The sequence below is a fragment of the Chenopodium album genome, chromosome 24, assembly GCF_948465745.1.
Source record: "Chenopodium album chromosome 24, dcCheAlbu1.1, whole genome shotgun sequence".
NCBI classification, from domain to species: Eukaryota; Viridiplantae; Streptophyta; class Magnoliopsida; order Caryophyllales; family Amaranthaceae; genus Chenopodium; species Chenopodium album.
Genome location: NC_137857.1, coordinates 35,413,503 through 35,433,709, shown reverse-complemented (window position 1 = coordinate 35,433,709; position 20,207 = coordinate 35,413,503). Strand labels below are relative to the sequence as shown.

The 20,207-nt window shown below is 33.6% G+C and overlaps 1 protein-coding gene and 1 pseudogene across 2 annotated transcripts; one reads left to right on the top strand and one right to left on the bottom strand.

Moving 5' to 3' along the window:
* Positions 1–11,845: 11,845 nt before the first annotated feature.
* On the bottom strand, positions 11,846–12,543 carry LOC145610974 (G-type lectin S-receptor-like serine/threonine-protein kinase At1g11300 pseudogene; annotated as a pseudogene).
* Positions 12,544–12,678: 135 nt separating this feature from the next.
* LOC145611372 (uncharacterized) lies at positions 12,679–15,205 on the top strand. 2 transcript variants are annotated; one of them, XM_081666698.1, is made up of 8 exons: positions 12,679–12,971; positions 13,082–13,166; positions 13,405–13,461; positions 13,596–13,673; positions 13,763–14,425; positions 14,514–14,651; positions 14,748–14,828; positions 14,926–15,205. In XM_081666698.1, the coding sequence occupies exons 2-8, from the start codon at positions 13,092–13,094 to the stop codon at positions 15,043–15,045; spliced, it is 1,212 nt and encodes a 403-aa protein (XP_081522824.1). In that variant the 5' UTR covers positions 12,679–12,971; positions 13,082–13,091; the 3' UTR covers positions 15,046–15,205. The 2 variants fall into 2 exon arrangements, with proteins under 2 accessions (XP_081522824.1, XP_081522825.1); XM_081666699.1 differs by lacking the exon at positions 13,405–13,461.
* The last annotated feature ends 5,002 nt before the right edge of the window (positions 15,206–20,207 follow it).

Genomic DNA, 20,207 nt, shown 5'->3' with positions numbered 1-20,207 from the left:
TGTACCAAAAATTTCCTCCTGAATAGCATACAACTGAGCATTCGAGGTCTGACCATACCTCTCCTCAAGATCTCTCCAAATTTCAGAAGCATTCTTATAAAAGAAAACACTCTTAGTTATCAGTGGACCTAGAGTACCTAGAATCCAACCTATAACCAAATCATTACAACGAATCCAAGCCTTATACTTAGAATCTGTACTTGCAGGCTTAGGCAAACTACCATCAACAAAACACATTTTATTCTTAGTTGACAAATGCAGAATCATAGACCTCTTCCATGAACTATAATGTTCGCCATCAAAAACCTCATTGAAAACCTTAAGACTAGCACTATCAGCAGGATGTATATAATAGATTGTACTCGGATCTTGAGTAGGTTCAACAATTCTATTACCTTGTGATTCCATTTGAAAATCACACAAAAAACTCAAGATAACTCCAAAAAAAAAATCCACAGAAAATAGATCTCCAATAAAAATCAATCGCAATCAACAAAATTCCTCAAGAGAGACAATTGTAGCATCAATCGCAAGAATCGCAGAAGATCTAAACAACTAAAAAATTCTGGAAGAAGAAGAACTGGAAAATACAGAAGAGAATACCTCGAAAAATTGCGGAAAAATCAAAATCGATCGTTGTTTTGCTCTGATACCATGACAAAAAACAGAAATCGAAGAACAGGACACAGAGATTTTGTTGGCTTCACTGCTCTATCCTTAGATTTCGAGCTCTTGCCTTAACTAGAAACTAATACTCCATGTTTGAGGAGAAAACCTCCATTATTACAGTAGAGAGAGAAAGCTCTCATTTCAGAAGAGAGAGAAAGTGTTTTTATCTAATTGAATGAATTAAAGAAAGCTAACTACCTTATTTATGTAAAAACATAACAAATAGAAAAGCATAACAAACTTAGTGCTGACTCAGCATAAGTTGTTATAACAACTTTGCTGACTTATTTCGTGCTGTGAGCTTTGGCTTCAGTCTTGGACTCATCTATCTTGGGCTGAGATCCAGTAGTCTCAACAGTACTCGACTCTGTCAAGTAGGTTTATGTGGCGTCGGACTTCCAAAGGATGGGTTGGTGGACAATTCCTGGGATCATGATTCCAGATTCTCTTCCTCAACAATTGAAGCTGCAAAAATTTCCAAAATGCTATCCCAAGAAACGAAATTGTTTCTCACCATGAGGAATGGGGGCTTCCTCTTCAAAAACAGTGGTAGAACCATAGAAGTACAGAAATTAAGCATCCCTCATGATTTCTTGCTTTCATCATTTTGTTGTAGTATTGTAGGTCTTCCATAGTAACATGTCCATATTTGTTGAACAAATGAACAAAGTACCAAAAAATAGCAGGACAAGCAGTAGCTAGCAGCTATGTCTAGGAGTATAATTTGCAAATTTGCAGTTTAATTTTCTCTAATTTCCCAAAAAATTTCTAGTGCTATTTTTGTGACAAATGTCACTATGCAATTTTTATGCGATGTAGGGTGGTAAGCTTGTTACAACATGAGAGATTCACAAATTATAAGGGGGGTAAGAGGGAGTGAAAGGGAAATATATATATATATATATATATATATATATATATATGGGAGGGATCCAGTAAGAACCCCACCTTATATAAGAACCCTTTCTTATGTAAGAACACTAATTATGTTCTAAACTTTTTCCTATATTCTAAATTTTTTTCAACTTATGTTCTAAACTTTTTCCTATATTCTAAAAATTTTCTTACTTATGTTTCAAATTTTTTTCAATAATGTTCTTTTTTTTTTTTTAAGATTATGTTCTAAATTATTTTTTTCAGCTTATGTTCTAAATTTTCTTTCTATGTTCTAAATTATTTTTTCAGCTTATGTTTTAAAGTTTTTCCTATTTTCAAAGTTTTTTCTACTTATGTTCCAAATTATTTTTAATAATGTTCTAAATTTGTTCTTATGTTCTAAATTATTTTTTCAGCTTATGTTCTAAATATTTCCTATGTTCTAAATTATTTTTTTTCAGATTATGTTATTAATTATTTTTTCAACTTATGTTCTAAATTATTTTTCAACATATATTCTAAATTATTTTTTCAACTTATGTTCTAAATTATTTTTCTTATGTTCTAACATTTTAGTTGTTTATGTTCTAAATTTTTGCTATCTTTTAAATTATTTTTCTTATGTTCTAAAATTTTCTGCTTATGTTCTAAATTTTTTCAGCTTATGTTCTAAATTTTTTTCTATGTTCTAAATACGAAATTGTCAAAATTACAGAAATACCATTACTAAAGGATCATTTTAGATGGTTAGATCAAAACTAATAAAGGGCTGAGATTGGTTCTTATATAAGATTGGGTTCTTATATAGAGGAGGGTTCTTACATGAGCCTTCCTATATATATATATATATATATATATATATATATATATATATATATATACATATATATATATATATATATATATATATATATATAATTTGGATTTTGGTACCTCGAATATGGGGGTAATTGAAATTTCCTACCTATTTAAAATTTATTTTTGAATTGGAACCTCCAAAACACAAAACTTTAGATTTCAGTACCTCCGTCTAGTTCCGTTAAGTTTTCCGTTAGTGGGGTCCATTATCTAATTATTTAATAATTTAATTTATTAAAAAAAGGGAAAAAAATTTATAAAAAAAAAACTAAAAAAATAATAAAAAAAAACAGCCACTGCCACCAGCGCTGGTGCCGACTTTCGGCTGTTGGTGGCCGAATTCCCTTGGCACCGGCGCCGGCCACCCCTTCCCCGAAACCCTAGCGCAACCACCACCATCTTCCCTCCCTTCCTCGTTCCTGGCCGCGACACCCCACCCCTCCCTTTCCCTTTCCCTTCCTGTTTTCCCCTTCCCCGAAACACTAGCGCAACGGTGGCCACCACTACCGTACCATGGTCGTCACCCTAACCCAGCCCCATCGTTTTCTCCCCAACCCGAAGCCGTCGCCGAACTACCCAGACCGTAACCCAAACCAGCGTCGAACCACCTAAACCAGCCCAGCGAGAAGCCGACAGCAGCAAATCAACCCACCACCGCCGCAGAACTCCTCTCCCTTACCCAAAACCGTCGCCGAACTGCCGAAACCCCAACCGACACCCATACCAAAACCCACAAACCGCCGTACTCCTCTCACCCTTATCCTGAAACCAAATCGGGGCTGAGGTTGTTAGGGTACAGTTGGGCTCGTTTCGAAGGTCGATCGAGGGTGGTCGGACGGCTGGTTTCGTGGTTCGAGGAAGGTCGGCCAGCTGACTTCGTGGGTCGAGGGTGGTCAGTTGGGATGGGTGACGGCGGTGGGGGTTGGCGCCGGTGGTGGCTGGTTAAGATTTTAGGGATTTTTCATTTTTTTAATTTTTTTTAAAGTTTTTTTTTTTATAAAATGTTTTTTTTAATAAATTAAATTATTAAATAATTAGAAATGGGCCAAACTTAACGGAACATGGACGGAGGTACTGAAATCTACAGTTTTTTGTTTTTGGAGGTACCAATTTAAAAATAAATTTTAAACGGGTACGAAAATTCAATTACCCCCATATTCGAGGTACCAAAATCCAAATTTTCCTATATATTTTTGAGGGAAGATCCTTAAAATGAGAAGGATTTTATGTGCATAATTTTTGTACTGAATATGCATATTTTTCGAACTAAATGTGTAAAAAAAAATTTGACAGAAATTCAATGTGCATAAATTTTGAACATAATGTGCATATTTTCTGTTTTTTTTAGAAAATTCAAAATTTTATTAGTACGAAAATCAATTTTGTACATAAAGCGAAAAACTTTTGCACAATTCTTCCTTCTCATTCTTCTCATTTTAAGAAACTTCTCATTGGATCTCAACCTTATATATATTTATAATTCATAATTTATGACAATATTTTTGAGTTAATTTTTTTTTTGTTTTTTGCACGTTTTGTTCAAAAAATATGCAAATTTAGTAATAAATTTATGCACGTATGATCCTTCTCATTTTAACAAACTATTAGCCAAATAAATAAATGTTGTATCTTATGATACGGTGGTTGGGAACTTGGGATTTTATACAATACAGTATATACTACTGTATATAGTAGTGATGCAAATTAATTAGATACAGCATATATTTTACTCTTAAAGCCCAATTATTGCGCGCTCACGTTAAACATCCTGTAGTAGTCATTATCAATCCAATATACTATTAAAAAGTAATAATGCTATAAGTATAATTATCCAAATCCAAATCTATTAATTGCACGTTAAACATCCAGTAGTAGTCCATATCAATCTTAGCAATGATGAACAGTTGAATACAATTTATGTTACTAAGTTTTTTTTTTTTTTTTTCTTTTTTTTTTATTTTTTTTTTTTATCAAGGTTTCTTAATTGTCAAGATTGGGATCCTACTTTTTTGGATTGAGGAGAGGGTAAGATCAAATTGTAGGATCGCACGACTCAATAACATTGAAAAAAAATTTAGTACAAAATGGTATAACGTCCTTAATATATACACATCATTTCAAACAATTAGATTACTAAATAGGATTGATGTTACGTACAAAGTCAAGACTCACGAGTGATGAGATAGATTAGAGAGGAAGATATATATAATAGCGTTCATTGAGTTGTGTTGTCATTTTTTAGGCTTAAGGAGAAGATTAATTAGTTTATTTTGGAATCATTGCAATAAGTAAAATAGTATGATCATACGATCCTAGCTGATCTTGATCTTGATCCATATTAAAAGCTTAGCTTGGCTTAGAATACATACGTCCTACTCCCTCTGTCCCTTTATTTTTGCCCCATTTGACATTACACGTTCTCCAAAACACGTTTTAAAATGTGTATTTCTCAATTTCCATATGCATAAAATTTATAATACTTTGATAGTAATTAAATTTATAATGAGTTGAACCAAAAGGATGCCACATGACTCTATTTTCTTTAGGCCTTGTTTACTTCACCTTATTTTTACTTATTTTAGAAAAAATAAGTTCTGATAAAAAAAAAAAGTTCAGATCAGATCGTCGTTTTATGTGCAGTTTTTATCGCTAAATATTTATAATTTTGTAATGAAAAAAATTATGAAATCACATATTAATAAAATACACAATATTACGAATCTAACAAGACCTCTCTTGATGTGTTTGATCCGTATAAATTATCGTATATATATGGTCAAAGTTTGGTCAAATCTGACATTCAGATCAGATTAGACCAGACCAGACCAGACTGAATCAGATGAGCAAAAATTAGATGAGCCAAACAAGCCGTTAGTAGAACAACGGGAATTTATGGTCAAAGTTATTAAAGTTTGACCTATATTTTGACAATAGGGCAAACAAAAAGGGACGAAGGGAGTATATGCTAACTTTATCTTCTAACATGTGTAGTCTTGTACTCTGTAGTAATATAAACATATAAAAATCCTCATACTCCCTTCGTACCTGAAAGCTCACATTGTTTTGACTTTTTGCACTATTTATACACTAATAACGACGCGATTTTAGCTATAAATAAATCATGTTCTATCTCTTTTCCGGGAAAAAAGAAATAATGCTATTTATTTTTCGTAAATACATAGTTATATATTATACTTCAATGTAACATTAAAGTAAACATAATCCAAATATTTTATTTTTGTCCTTATATTATTATAATTTACGGACAATTAAAAATTCATTATGTTAATCTTTCAAGCTCTTTAATGAAAGGGGGAAAAAAAAAAATCAAAGTAACACGCAAAATGTTCGGATCACACACTAGCTGATTTATGATGGGTAAGTAAAGAAAAAACTTAACTACTCCAGTAAATATCTTTATGGTATTAGAAGAATTTTAAGGAAAAGAGTATAAAATGTACTTTATATTACTCCATCCGTTTTTAAATACTTGCTCCATATCTCCATGCGCGGAGTTTTAGGAGAAATTAGAGAAAATAATAAAATATGGAGTTAGTGATTAGGTAGGTGAAGAATAAAAAATTGTAAAAAGCAAAAGTAGTGGAGAGAATTAAAAGAGACAAAATATGAAATTAATAAAAATATGATTTATGTTAGGTCCACTAGGTGAGAGAATTGAATCAAATATTGTAAAAGCTTCTAAATAAGGAAATGTAACAAGTATAACGGTCAAGAAAGGAAAGTGGAGCAAGTATTTAAAAACGGAAGGTATACAAATTTAGTTAGTCGACAATTTAACTAACTCCATTGGTTAACAGTGTGTGGTTCCTACAGGCGTGGGTACCTTGCATCATACAACTATTTCGTGGAAAGAACAGTACATATTGCACAAATGTAAAGAACGTACAATTGTAATGAAAAGAACATACTATTAAAATATAATGAACATATACCAAAGTAAAAAGAACATATTTGCACCAAAAAAAGAGTGAAAAGACATAAGTTCACGTTCTTTGATTGTCAATATAATATACTTTTTATTTATGATATAATGTTCATTGCTTATTGTGTATTGTTCTTTGAATTTTGTTTTAAAATTATAGTGGGTATATATAGATAATGTTCATTACATAATATTTTCATGTTCTTTATTAGTATTACAGATGTTCTTTAGATATATATTTAAAAAAATTATAATAATAAAATAATTAAAAAAAAAATAAATATAAAAATAATAATAAAAGAAGCATAAAATTAGATGTTCTTTATAAAACAGCTATATGTTATTTATAAAATAACTACATGCTCTTTATAAAGTAGCTACATGTTCTTTCCACTTTTTTTTTTTTTTGTCTATACCAAGCAAGGTACAGGCTGTTGTACCTTAAAATTTTCATTGGTTAAAATCTTAGAAGTGATACTTGTTGTCAAAAGTTCGTAAGTTCATTACATCAATTTTCATTTATATAGCACTCTACACCAGAGGAACAATAAACTCTTGATCAACAACAAACACATTATAAAATACATAACCGATAATGAGTAAATAACGCTAAACTGCTATGCATGATATTGCATATTAATTGTAGCCAATAATACAAGGGATTTATGAGTTGTTAGAAGATCATTAAATTTTACACATTATTTGAATGGCTTGAAACAACTATTATTGCAAACATAATATTACAATTATTTTTTTCAAAAAAAAAAAAAAAAAAAAAAAAAATTACAATTATTGGCAATCACTGTAAATTAGTATGCACTATTGACTATTAAGTTTTCTGTTTTCTGGTTAATCAATCATGCATGCATAGGTGGGTGTAGCTAGGCTATAAAAGAGGACTCTCCTCTACACTTTAAAACACACAAATTACATTTAAAACATACAAAATAACTTAAGCAAAACTTTTAATTTTATCAATGGGAGAAATGAATAAGGTGCTTCTCATGCTTACAATTGCCATTGTGGTAACTACTTCCGTGGCTGCTCGGAATGAATATTCCGAGCAGCCAGAGGAGAAGCAACTTCTGGCTAGGATTTCAAACATCCTGCTTGAAGGGGCTAGAGGTAGAGGCAGCAGGGTAGTTAGTGATGATAATAATCTGAGTTGTTGGGCGCAAGATGCGCATTGCAACCCATGGGATGCAAGCCAAAGCTGTTGCGATGGCTACAAGTGTGACGCTCACTTAGGAAGATGCGTTTGGTGCCCAAGAAGGGGTGATTCTTGTGGTTTGGGTGACCCGTGTTGCCCTGGCTTCTCCTGTGATGGCTGGTTCACCGGTACTTGCAGTTAAAAACTATGCTATCTTGGACTCTTGGAGTGTGTTACGTATGTGTGTATGTATGTATTAAGTATGAATATTACTACTGCTACCATCATTATTCCATGGAGGAGTAGTAGTTTATACATGCATAATTGTGTATTTTATGTTTTCTATTATGTTGAGTGTTGGAACTTGGCAGTCTATTTGCCTGTTCCTTTTTCTTTTTTATTTTTATTTTTCGAATTGAGTTGTATTGATGCTTGATTCTAAATAAAACAATGTTGTATTGTGTTCCAAAAATGGAATAAAGTGCTATTTTAATCTTGTATTGTATTATGCTTTTGATCTTATTGTTTGAAGTTGTGAAATAATTTTCGTATGGAGTGGTACAATTCTTCCATTGTCTACGTACCTTAAAATTTTGATCAATTTTTTATTTTTTATTTATTTATTAATACTTGTATATATGATAGTTTGTGAATGAGTGTAATTTTTAAAAATGAAGAAAGTATTAAAATTAAGAGTGTAAATGAGCTCAACTGAGCTGAGTACTATCTTGTTTATGTTCAATTTCATTTAACTTCCCCTATTCACATTTACTGAACTGAACTGAATTAATTGGAGCTGAACTGAACTAAACTAAACTGAACTGAGCTGAAATGAATATTTTATGAGAGAAAGAAATTAAGAGCTGAACTGAACTGAACTGATTGAAGCTAAACTAAACTAAACAGAACAGAAATTAAGCTGAAGTGAACAGGCCCTTAGGTGAGTCAAAGTACACGATCCCGAGCTTTCAAGCGAGCTTAAAAATCTGTTCAAGCTCACTTCATATAGTACACTATATGTTTGTGAACGGCTCGTTTATTAAACGAGCAGTTCATGAACGAGCTTAGTAATCAACGAGCTTCTATAATAAACAAGCTTTGTATTTTTGGCATTTGAAAATCTCAAAGTTACCATAATAATTAGATCCTAATTATAAACCTAAGAATTAAATTAACAATTGCGAAAAAATCAATTCAATAATTCATGAATATAAATGAGTAGTTCGAAAACATAAATAAACGAGTTGTTTATGAACTTATTTGAACGAGCATATCTATGTTCGTGTTCAAACTCATTTATTAAACGAGCTTCAAAATTTGTTCAAACTCGTCTTATTTATCAAATAAACGAACATGAACAAGCTTCAACCGAGCTCAGCTCGAACCCGAGTAGTTTATTGATCGGCTTGGTTCATTTACCCCCCTGATTAAAATCAAATGTTATTGTTTAATACAATTCAATGTTAAATTAGTCTTAATGTATATTTTTAAGTATTAATTTTTTTATTTATGATTTTTATATATAAATAACTATATAATCCCTTTGTTTATAAAAAATACCACTCGCTTTGAATTTGTGTGGTTTCCAACTCAATACGTATATTTGACCATTAGTACTTTCAACAACGTATAAGTAGTGAAAGTTATAGAAAGTTGATAAATGTATACTGAATAGTTACATTGAGGCAAATTTGATAAGATTTCATTTATATGCAAAGTTATTTATTTTGTATAAATTATAAACTATGATCAAATTTAATTTATTTAGACTATGTGAATAGTAAATTAGTCAAACTTTTAATAGCAAAATTAGTATAAACTGTGTATTATTTTTCTTGATTGTTGATTGATTTTTGATTGATGATTGTAGGTGTGTACCTTAATTTGCTCAATTCTCTTTAGCATTATTGGATTGAACAGGTTAACTACAGGGTATATAAAATGAGTGTGCAATTAATTATTGGATTTTGGATAAAATCTTGTCGGTTCCTTCACTTATTAGCTTGATAAAGACTTAGTACTATAGAAGTATAGAGTGTTTCACGTGAGCATGCAATAATTATAGGGCTTCAAGAGTAATCGTATTTACTCTTCACACTATCAATTTTTTTTTTTTTTTTTTTTTTTTTTTTTTTTTTTTTATTTTTTTTATGAAAACTCTTCACACTATCATTTAATTACTTTGTATGTCTTTCAAAAATCTAACAATAAAATAGTGAAGGTAAGGGATGTGAGAGGAAAAGAAACAATTATTATTATGATAATAAAAGGTACTACTTCCGTTTATATAATTAAGTTACACATAATATGTAATGGAGGTAATATTTAAGTTCGAGTTGAGATTATACAAGAAGACTGAGATATAATTTTTAAATGTAATCACTAGTAGAAAAATTGAAAAATACATCGCTCATTGGCCACCGGTTTTTAAAAATCGGTGGCTTAATTAAGTGGCGGGATGAGGCAAAGAACAATGGCCACCGGTTCAACCAAACCTGTGGCAAAAATTAGAAAGGCCACCGGTTTTGGACCGGTGGCAATAACTAATTATATTTTTGTTAAAAAAAAACCGCCCTTTTCTTCCTTCCTATATAACCCTCCTTTTCCTAAACCCTAGCCCATCACGTTCTCACTCCTCCCTCAATCTCTCCTCTTATTCTCTCTCCTCCTCACATTCTCTCTGATCTCACTCATTCTTCCTCGATCTCTTCTCTCGTCTTCCCTCTTCTCTCGTCTTCCTCTCTCCTCTTCCTCTGTTATCTCTCGTCTTTTCCTCTCTTCTCTCGTCTTCCTCTCTCGTCTTCCTCTCTCCCTCAACCCCATCACGATCGTCACCTCCTCCCTCCTCTTACCCTCTTTCGAGCACCACCGCCGCCGCCACTATTCAACGCCGCCAAAGGTTTTCAGGTCAAATTCAACCAAGAAAACTCTAGATCTAGAGTTTTCTTGGTCGATTTTGACCTTTATAACCCAAATTCAAGCAAGATTTGGGGTGTGTTGGTGGGATTTGAGGTAAGTTCTCTTTTTTTCTTACTCTTATTTTATTTTTGAGATTTTTGGTGGAATTTGGTGGTTTGTGGTGGTTTTTGGTGGTGGCTTTTTATGGTGTTGGTCGGTTTGTGGTGGTTTGTGGTGGTTTTTGGTGTCGGATGGTTTGTGGTGGTGTTGGACTGTTGTGGTGGGTAGTTTTGGTGGGTAGGGTGATAGATCTGGGTTAGTTGGATGGTTTAAGGTGGGTGTTTTGTTAATTAAACGAATTTTCTGTGTTTAATCAAAACATGCATGATGAATTCTGGGTTTTTTCGGGTTTTCTGGGTTGTTTTTTGAGGTTTTTTGGATTTTTCGAGTTTCTTGGTTTTTTGTGTTTTTTGTTTTTTAATTTATTTATTTTGGGTTTTATGGGTTTTCGGAATTTCTGGTTCGTGATTTTATTAATTTTTCTTGTTTTTTTTTTTTTTTTTTGTCAAGTAATTTTTTTTGTTTTAATTGATGCAGGTTAATTGATTTAGATCTTAATAACTCGAAGAATCAAGATGAGAATATAAGATGAAGAATCAAGATGTTGTATTTTTTTGTATTATATTGTAATTTTTGACTCAATTTGGTTGGACTGTTTTTTGGTTTTGTTTTTTCAATTTTTGGTTGTTGATTTTCTGTAATTTAATTTATTCGTTATTTGTCATTTTCATGTTGTAAATTTTTTTTGATTATATATATGTTGTAATTTTTTCGATTATAATGAATGAAATTGGTCGATTATATTTAAATTTGATGTTAAATTTTTTTTTTTTGAGTTCAATTATATTTAAAGTGAAAAAGAAAAAAGAAAAATATATATATATACCTATAATTGCCACCGGTTAACCGGTGGCAAATGTCTGCCAACCTAAAAAAAAAAACCTCCAACTATAATTGCCACCGGTTAACCGGTGGCAATTAGTTATTTTGCCACCGGTTTTGAACCGGTGGCCTTTTGTTCTAGGATTTGCCACCCCCCAACTGACCACCGGTTCAAAACCGGTGGCATAGGGGGGTTTTGAACCGGTGGCCAACTAGTATTTTCGCCTAGTGAATAATTTGTCCAAAATGAAAGTGTAATACTTTATTAAAAAAAAATAAATAAATAAACAAATAAAAATTTGCATTGTGTAGCTGTAACTACAAAAAATGGAGGGTCATAGGAAGTATTTTCATAACTCTAATTAATAGATTAGGTTATACTTTTGAGAGGAGACGAACATATTCCGTGTATCTTTCTTCCAAGTAATAACTTTGACACCGTTACAAACATTTGAGAAATTGTATGTAATCAGAGTCCACTACAAGGATGCTGGTGTATGTAGCAGGTTTTATCGACCTTGTACAGAAGAAATTGAGACGAGATTATCAGAACAAAATTGTTCTTGAGCATCATCAGTTGCAGGACAAGTTCTCCATTGTGTATATCCGGGTTGTAATGGGCGTGGAAGATCTATTACCTCACAATCCAACATCGAAATCACGCTTGAAATGCTTGGCCTGTTTTCAGGAGATTCCTGCACGCACAATAGCCCTACGTGTATCGACTTCACAATCTCAACTTCGTAGCATGGACCGTAAATTGTAGGATCAATTAGTGAATGTATCTCATCCTCATTCCAAAGCTTCCATGCCTAATAAAAAGTATTACAGGAAGAAGATAATTTATGCACTTATTGCATTACCGGACATAGGGAGAGACTTAAAAATTGTTAGGAAAAAGTATTTATATGTGTGATTTAGCCTTTTTTGGCAACTTACATAGCTTATGAGGCTCATGGAATCATCACGAATGCGTCCATTCCTTCGTCCACTTACAATCTCCAACAATAGCACTCCAAGACTAAACACATCAGATTTCTCTGAAAATCGTCCATCCATTGCATATTCAGGAGACATGTAACCACTGTACATTATGAGTGGAAATTTAATTAGCAAGGATTAACAAAGGCTTATTATAGATTGTATTATAAATGAGGAATTCCCAGTTTATCTTTATGATTGCTGTAACTCACACATCTTGACCCATTATCGTCATTTTACCATCTTTAGTGGGGGATATTATTGTCAACTGATGCAGATGACTTGTTAAAAAACGAACCTTACCTGGTCGAAAAAGCACGTCATCCTTGACAGATCAGAGACCCCGTTATATCTACAGTAATTGATTTCCTCAACTACCATCACCGTTCCGTTATGTACGACTTAATGTCTTAGGAGTTAGGGTTTATGCTTCTTTGTTGCATTTTCCCCCAAATGTGAGAAATATTGGAATTTATGCTCTGTATCCACATAATTTCCTGTCGCAAGTAGTCCTTCGTTTGATTCCTCAATCAGATAATCCGAAAACTCGGATTTCAATTTCACCTATTTCGGATTCATTCGCAATCGGTGTCGGCGGTAAGAGGTAAGTTGGGATCTTTGGGATTCAATCGCAATCAGTCTGGCAGGGGAAAGGTTAGTTGTGATTTAACGACTGTAATGTGCATATGAGTTGGATCTTGTTGTATGTTATCATTCGATTCAATCTACATTTGAGTCATGCACAATGTCGATTTGGCTAACAGGCTTCAACCTATGGAACGCTGTACCGGCTGCCGACGTGAACATGAAGATGACTGTCATCTCTTTTCAAATTCACATGAACTCAAAGTAAGTAAATGCCATGATTTCTCATTTTGAGGTGAATAGCAAAGTAATTGTATTACGCTTTGTCGTGTAGCCATTCATAAATTAGTAAATCACTCTATTCTGAGTTTTTCCAATCACTGCGTATTGCATTTTAAATTGTACCACAATCGTCTTTACTTTGTCGAATGCTGATAGTGAATTTTAGTAATTTCCTTGCAATACATTTTCTTATGCTTATATAAGTTTTGTTTAATATCAGGAATCCCCTCTGCGTACGGTCCAAAAAACTATTGATATATACCCAACTTTGTTTAAGGTGGAATTTAAATTGTCGGTAATTGTAATTTGGTTATGTGTATGCATCTAATTCTATATGGTGGAATAAAATTTGATGTTAATTTGATTTGGTTTTTTGTATGCATGTTATTCTATGAAATCCCAAAACATTAGGATAATTCTGTTAGTGTTGGTGGATATGTGAAGACCAGGGGTCAAGTGATACATCAATACTCAATTTCGACTCGGAGGGTGAGTTTTAGCTCTATAAATACACGATCCTGTTTTATTTTTTGTATCAGTGTACTGTTTGTTATGTAACAAGCGCATAATTTTGTCAGCCTCCGAATATGAATTGCCGGGTTGAGTCCTTTGGACGAATATGCCAAAAATTTGACGAACGAAGAAGAAGATGGGTTTGTGATATGGGCTTTGGGGGACTACTCCAGTTCGCTTCCCATATGCATTTACCTCGACAATTAGCCTACTGGTTAATGACAAGAATTGATCCTATAAATAAGTTCTTTATTGGTACCGATGGCCATGTTTTCCCATTATCTAAGAATCAAGTTCGTTGGATATTAGGCATCCCATGTGGCACAAAGCAGGTACCATCAACCAAACAAATGTCCCACGACATACGGGGGAAGGTCCAGAACTTGTTATTAAAATACGGTAGGTCATGGGAGACAACACCAGCCTCACAATTTGGTCGAACATACACCTCTGTGGACAAGTTAGAGGGTCATTTCAAAGAAGACCAAGAAGAGGAATTTAAGACACTTTTCCTAATTATTGCTCTTCAAATGGTGTTATGTCCAACTCAATCCCCACGACTTGCTCATGATTTGTTACCTGCAATAACATGTGTGACGGAGTGTACCCAATACGATTGGTGCGAATTGGTGCTTACGAAGTTGATGGACAATGTGTCCAGCTTTGCACGAAGGTTCTATGCCAATGGTTTTGCTGGAGGATGTGGTGGTTGCGCTATTTTTGTTGTTGTGAGTACTACAATCTACTTGTATTCCATTTTTTATTTGAACATATGAATGTGGTAAGGTCTTAAAAGATGTGTTTGTTGTTGTATAGATTTTCTACCTTGACCGACTTGATCTTGAACCTGTACAATGGGGTACGTTCCCAAGGGTTAAAGCATGGGACATGAAGCAGATTGGAATTGCTTCGAAGCTTGATCGATGTATTTCTGGGGACTATGGGAAATTAGGGGTAAGTCTCGTTCCCAATGTTCAATAATTAAGTTGGTTGATGTTTTGAATACTAAGCCTATAATAAGATTAATAACATGTTGCAATGTTGTGATAGTTGGTTGATGTTGCTTACGGTGAAAGACATCCTAGACAAGCACGAGACTCTTCTGGCCCCCCGGATAGTCCAATGTACAACGTGAGTTACTATTAAATATTATACTCGAATCTACACTATGTCCGATTAATGTGATATTTTGGCTCATTTATTCTGTTGATTATCCCTGTTTTTATAGGACGTCTCAAAGCATATAGGATGTATTCGGGAAAGAAGACGACGTGCCGATTTGGATGCTCGGAGGATTGCTCATCGTGTTTCAACAAAAATCGATGTCAATGTAGATTTATTGAATTAGGAGTTTAGGAGCTAATTTCTCATTCATTCACATTACTGTCTTACTCTGTAGAATATGTGACCATGCCATTGATGTATTAATTTTTAAAGATAAAGACACTTTGAAATGGCAGTCATCAACGCATCATGAAGCTGGGCCTTTGATGGAAAATGTCTATTGCGTTTGGGCCTGCATAGAATGACTCAATATGGGTCTGGGCCTAAATGCACATGATTTTATTTATGGTTTTTATTAATTGTCAGCAAAATGTAGACCTATATAGATTATAATACCCAATTGTTCTTAGGTGCATCCTCATGCACCGAATACTGGTGCAACAAGTGAATGCCGAAAACACGAGGGCCAAATTAATAATCCAGACAAGTGGACAACATATCCGCAAGCATGTGTTTCATAATAAAATGAACATTAAGTAAAGAAATATGAACATGAATAAAAAAGTGAACAATTAATAATTATAAAATGAACATGCAACAAAGATGTACAATTAATACTTGTAATGCATATGTTAGATTATCAAATAATTTTTTATGTATTCATATTTTTATGTTCATAATTAAGTGCATTATATTCATAATAATATTGTATATGTTCATATATAATTTGAAAGATTCATTATATAAATTTGTGTTGTTCATGAAATATTAATTAAATTTGTGTATGTATATTTTCATATGTGTTTGTCGTATATGTTTAATTTTTAACTGCTTCTGTTCACGGGAAGAAAACCAATGCTTACGTTCATATGTTGGAATGTCATAGTCACTCTTCGAAAGGCATAAGGTCATACATTTTAGAGAACTGTTATTACCATTTTGTCAGGTGTACATTGATTAAAAAATGCAGAAAGTCAGATACATTTCAATTCATCAGAATATAGAAAATAATATACTAACTCCGTTACCATTTTGTCTTCCACTTTTAAATATTTTATGTCCGTGAGATAATATCCCAAAGTTAAAACTAAATAGTAACGGAGGTAGTATCAACAATTCAATCGAACTTAATCACAGAGTCACCCAATAAGACATCCAAAATCTATATTCAATTTTTTAAAAAATAATAGTCATACAGTTTATGTGTATATTCAGTTTATTACAGCTAATGTTCATATTGTAATATTTGTACATCCAATTCTAGGTGCAAGAGTATGCACCTAAGAATATGCGTATATTACCCGTACAACTATTGTGCCTTAAATTATCTTTGACCTTCATCACTTTTCTTTTTATCCGATAACCTTATATATATACGATGATACCGATCCGAATTTAGCACGCATTTTTGTATGCTTGTAATATCCGTATTGTGATTATATTATTGTGATCATATCAACCATGGTCGGTAGCCAAACATACCCCTAAGAGAAAGTTGAGTTGTTTAGATATTCAACTTTAAGCCTCAGTGGACAACAAATTTGTGGGCCAACCTCGGTATTGTAATACATTGTTTAAGTGATTCACGCGCTAATTTTTATTTTTTTAAATAGATTTAAATTTATAATTAAAGGGGGGACCACAAAATGTAGCTGTTTACAGTTAGAGTGGCTCTTCATGTGCAGACAGTTACAAAATAATAATAATAACAAAATAAAGTGTATCACCGTTGGAAATGTCTACTTATCATGAGTTGCTACATTAAGAAGCGGTAGTGATCTCACAGTTGGAGGTGAAAACAATTATTTACCTTTGTATTTCATTACTCAAGGTGAAATTGAAAAGTGTGATTGGAATGCATATGTCTTTCAAAATTGCCTCAATTAAAAACTGAAAAATTTAACTGTATTAAATATTAATTTGTCAAGTGGTACTACAAGAGTACTATGCATCCTCAAAAACATGTACTATGCTTATGTGGATATTGTAATTGTTACATACTTCCCAGACAAGTATTGTACCCCAAATAAGGGAGGGTTTTATAAGATGTACTGTGTTTTTGTGTGAACTCCCTCTATAAAAGGGGGTTGCAATTGGAGTCATATTGCACATTCAAAGACAGACCCTTCCACCTCTCCTACTTCAGCTCTGCCAAATTTTTTTTTTTTTTTTTTTTTGTGTCTTACGCCATGGCTAGACGTGCACGTACTGGGGCTGGTACTCATGCACTTTTGTATTTTAATCCACCCACCGGACTTGTTCCGGAGATGGATTTTAATTCCTATCAGTTTCTGCTCAAAGATAACACTACTCCAAACACCTATACTGTCATACCCCACCAAAATGTTGCTGCCTTAATCCTTAATCCATCTAGTCCTGACCACAACCATCTTAACAATCTTTTAATGCGTAGGGGAGCCGGTGATGGGGTGCTCCGTCCAGCGCATCTCCCAAACTACAATGATATTTATCCCATACGCCCTGAATACCATATATTCCTTAGATGGTGTCTTGGGGAGATGTTCAACCCACGTAACATAACCCCAACACTACATGTCCTTGACCCAAAGCCGGATGTCAACTTTAATGCCCCTATTCTGGACCTTGATAGCTATGGATTTCGTTTGTGTATGGGAACATACACCGATGCTTTCCAAGTAATTAAACTCCCTTCCTCACCACATATATTGCATGTGTGGGTAGGTTATGCTACCCACACCGAACTCGTACCAGGATACCATTATGTCGATTTTACTCCTTTTTATGGTCCTAGGGCTGCATCCATTGTTAATCCACCATTTTTTCCCATGCCAAATTCCACTACTGTTTGCTGTTGGAATGTAAGAGGTCTTGCTAGACCATCTCTCGTTGACCATTTTCAGCAACTATTTGAACTCCACAAGCCTGGTGTAGTTGTGATGCTGGAGGCCAGGCAAAGTTTGGAAAATGTCCAACTTATCGTTCCCTCGTTGCCAGGTAAATACAGTTGCGTGTTTTCTGCACCGAATGGACTCTCTGGGGGGGTGTTGGTGCTTTGGAGGAATGACTTCATCGCTGTGGAGCAACGGAAAATTCATTCAGATTTTGTCAAGGCAGATCTATATTTCAAGGTACCTTGTACTTGTTGATCTTACCTTTTCAAATCAACAATATTTTAATGACTTGTAACGTATAGGGTGTTTAACTATCAATTAAAATGCAGGGCCATCCGATTGTTGCAAGGGGTCCGTGTGTCTAAGTTGTTCGAACATGAAGATGAGCGAAGGTGCTTCAAAGGTGTTATCGGAGTGGGAAAATATATGGTTGTTTTAGTGTTTTATGTCTTTTATGTTATTAAAATAATTGCACTAGGCAATGGAATTTAAGTCTTTTAATGTTGGTATCTACTTGTAATGGTTGCACATGTGTTGCATGTCACGTGTGCCGTTTATTAGAATATGGAAAACTAGGTACGTTGTATGTTTGTAATGGTATTGTTAAAATGAAATGATGTAATGGTGAAGTCTATATTTCGTGATAACAAGTATTCAACAAAAATTTCTTTGTAAAGTGGATATGAGTTGTGAAAATTGCCTTGCCCACTTAGCCCCAAAAAAAAAGGTAATTGGAAAAAACTAAAAAAATGATACATGACATTAAAGAATCTGGTGTAATTGAAAAAATGCAAATGAGCCGTAATGAACTTCCTAAAAAACTAACCATTAAAAAAAAATAACAAGAATTTCTAAAAAATACACAATGGCTCAAATATCACTTGTAAATTTTTAATTTAAGCTAATTAGCCATTCAAGTTTGTGACAGATGTAGGATCATTTACTCACTCCATTTTACATCACCGTAATTCTTACAACCTATCCCCGAAATAACAAATACATAGCCAAGAATATGATTATTACAATTGATATCATATTGTTCCTTGATGATAACGCTAGGTTATGGTTGGTAATTCGTTTATTTTCAAGAGAGTTTGTAACTCGGTACGTAGGTTACAATTCTCTTTTGTCAAAGCTTCATTGATATGCTTAAGGTGGATGATTTTTTCTTCCACTTCTTCTCTTTCTTCAGCCGTGTTCCTTATAGCCGAATCCTCCTCCCACATGAAGAATCCACAGTCTCTGGTCTGGTCCTGTTACCATTTAACAAACATTGACAAATTATTAGGTACGGTTAAATATAAATTTACATGACAAATCAGTTAATGAGTAATTACCTTCCACAAAGGACATCCCAAAAAACGACGCCCTACATTGTTACCCCTTCTCACGGTGGAAACTCTGGCAACCATACCGTGTTTGCATGTAATATTAGTCGCATTGGTGGAAGTAGCGCTACCTTGGGAAGCCATTGGTTATATGAGGTCGTCGATTTCTGCTTCAGTTTTTCTAATCTTCCCTATGCTTGCCACCTATCCAATTTTAGCTTCATTTTATATTTTTATCGCGGGCAAACGATGCTTAGTCTACACGCTACTTAAGCAACATATCTTGCGGTGCAAGTTATTATTTGTTTATTCATGTTAATTAAGTTACATTTAATGTTAAAAAGTTATCAATATAAAGAATGTTCAACAACTTGTAGAACAAGCCTGTAGCTTTAAAAGAAACTTGAAGCTGAAGCATGAAAGTACGATGAAAACTTAACCTCCAAGGTAGTACTTGTTAGGTTTGTCGGTCAATTGTGGCAATAAATTTTATGAAACTTGGATGCAAAGTATCTAAGGCTTGTAACACAAGCTTGAAAATGTTGACACTAGTACATTGTGTTAGGACATTAATCTTAATTACTTACACAGCTAGCAACAAGTCAAGAACGCAGTAACCCTATCCCTAAGTGTACAATTTGTGGTGTATTCAATTGAAGCGTACCTATGTTGAAATCGTAAAAATACATAACTTTGAAGCTTGGAGTAAATTTTTGTTGTTTATTTTTGTTTCCCCAATTTGATCTCCGTCATTGGTATGGATGCACGTGTACTACATACATTTGAACTTCCGCCTCAAGTAATCACTTGTTTTCATTTCAGGGTCAGAAATGTATTTATCGAGGTTGAATTTTTAATTAAGGGCATCGCTGTTGTACTACAAAATATAAACTGCTCAGACATTGGTAATGTAGAGATGCAAAGTACAACACTCCATTATCCTGATTAAGTATTCGGTAATATAAGAAGCACAATAATTATTGATCAACACACCGGACATATTACAAGCACAATATGTATTGCTCAACACACCGGACATATTACAAGCACAATATGTATTGATCAACACTCCGGACATAGCACAA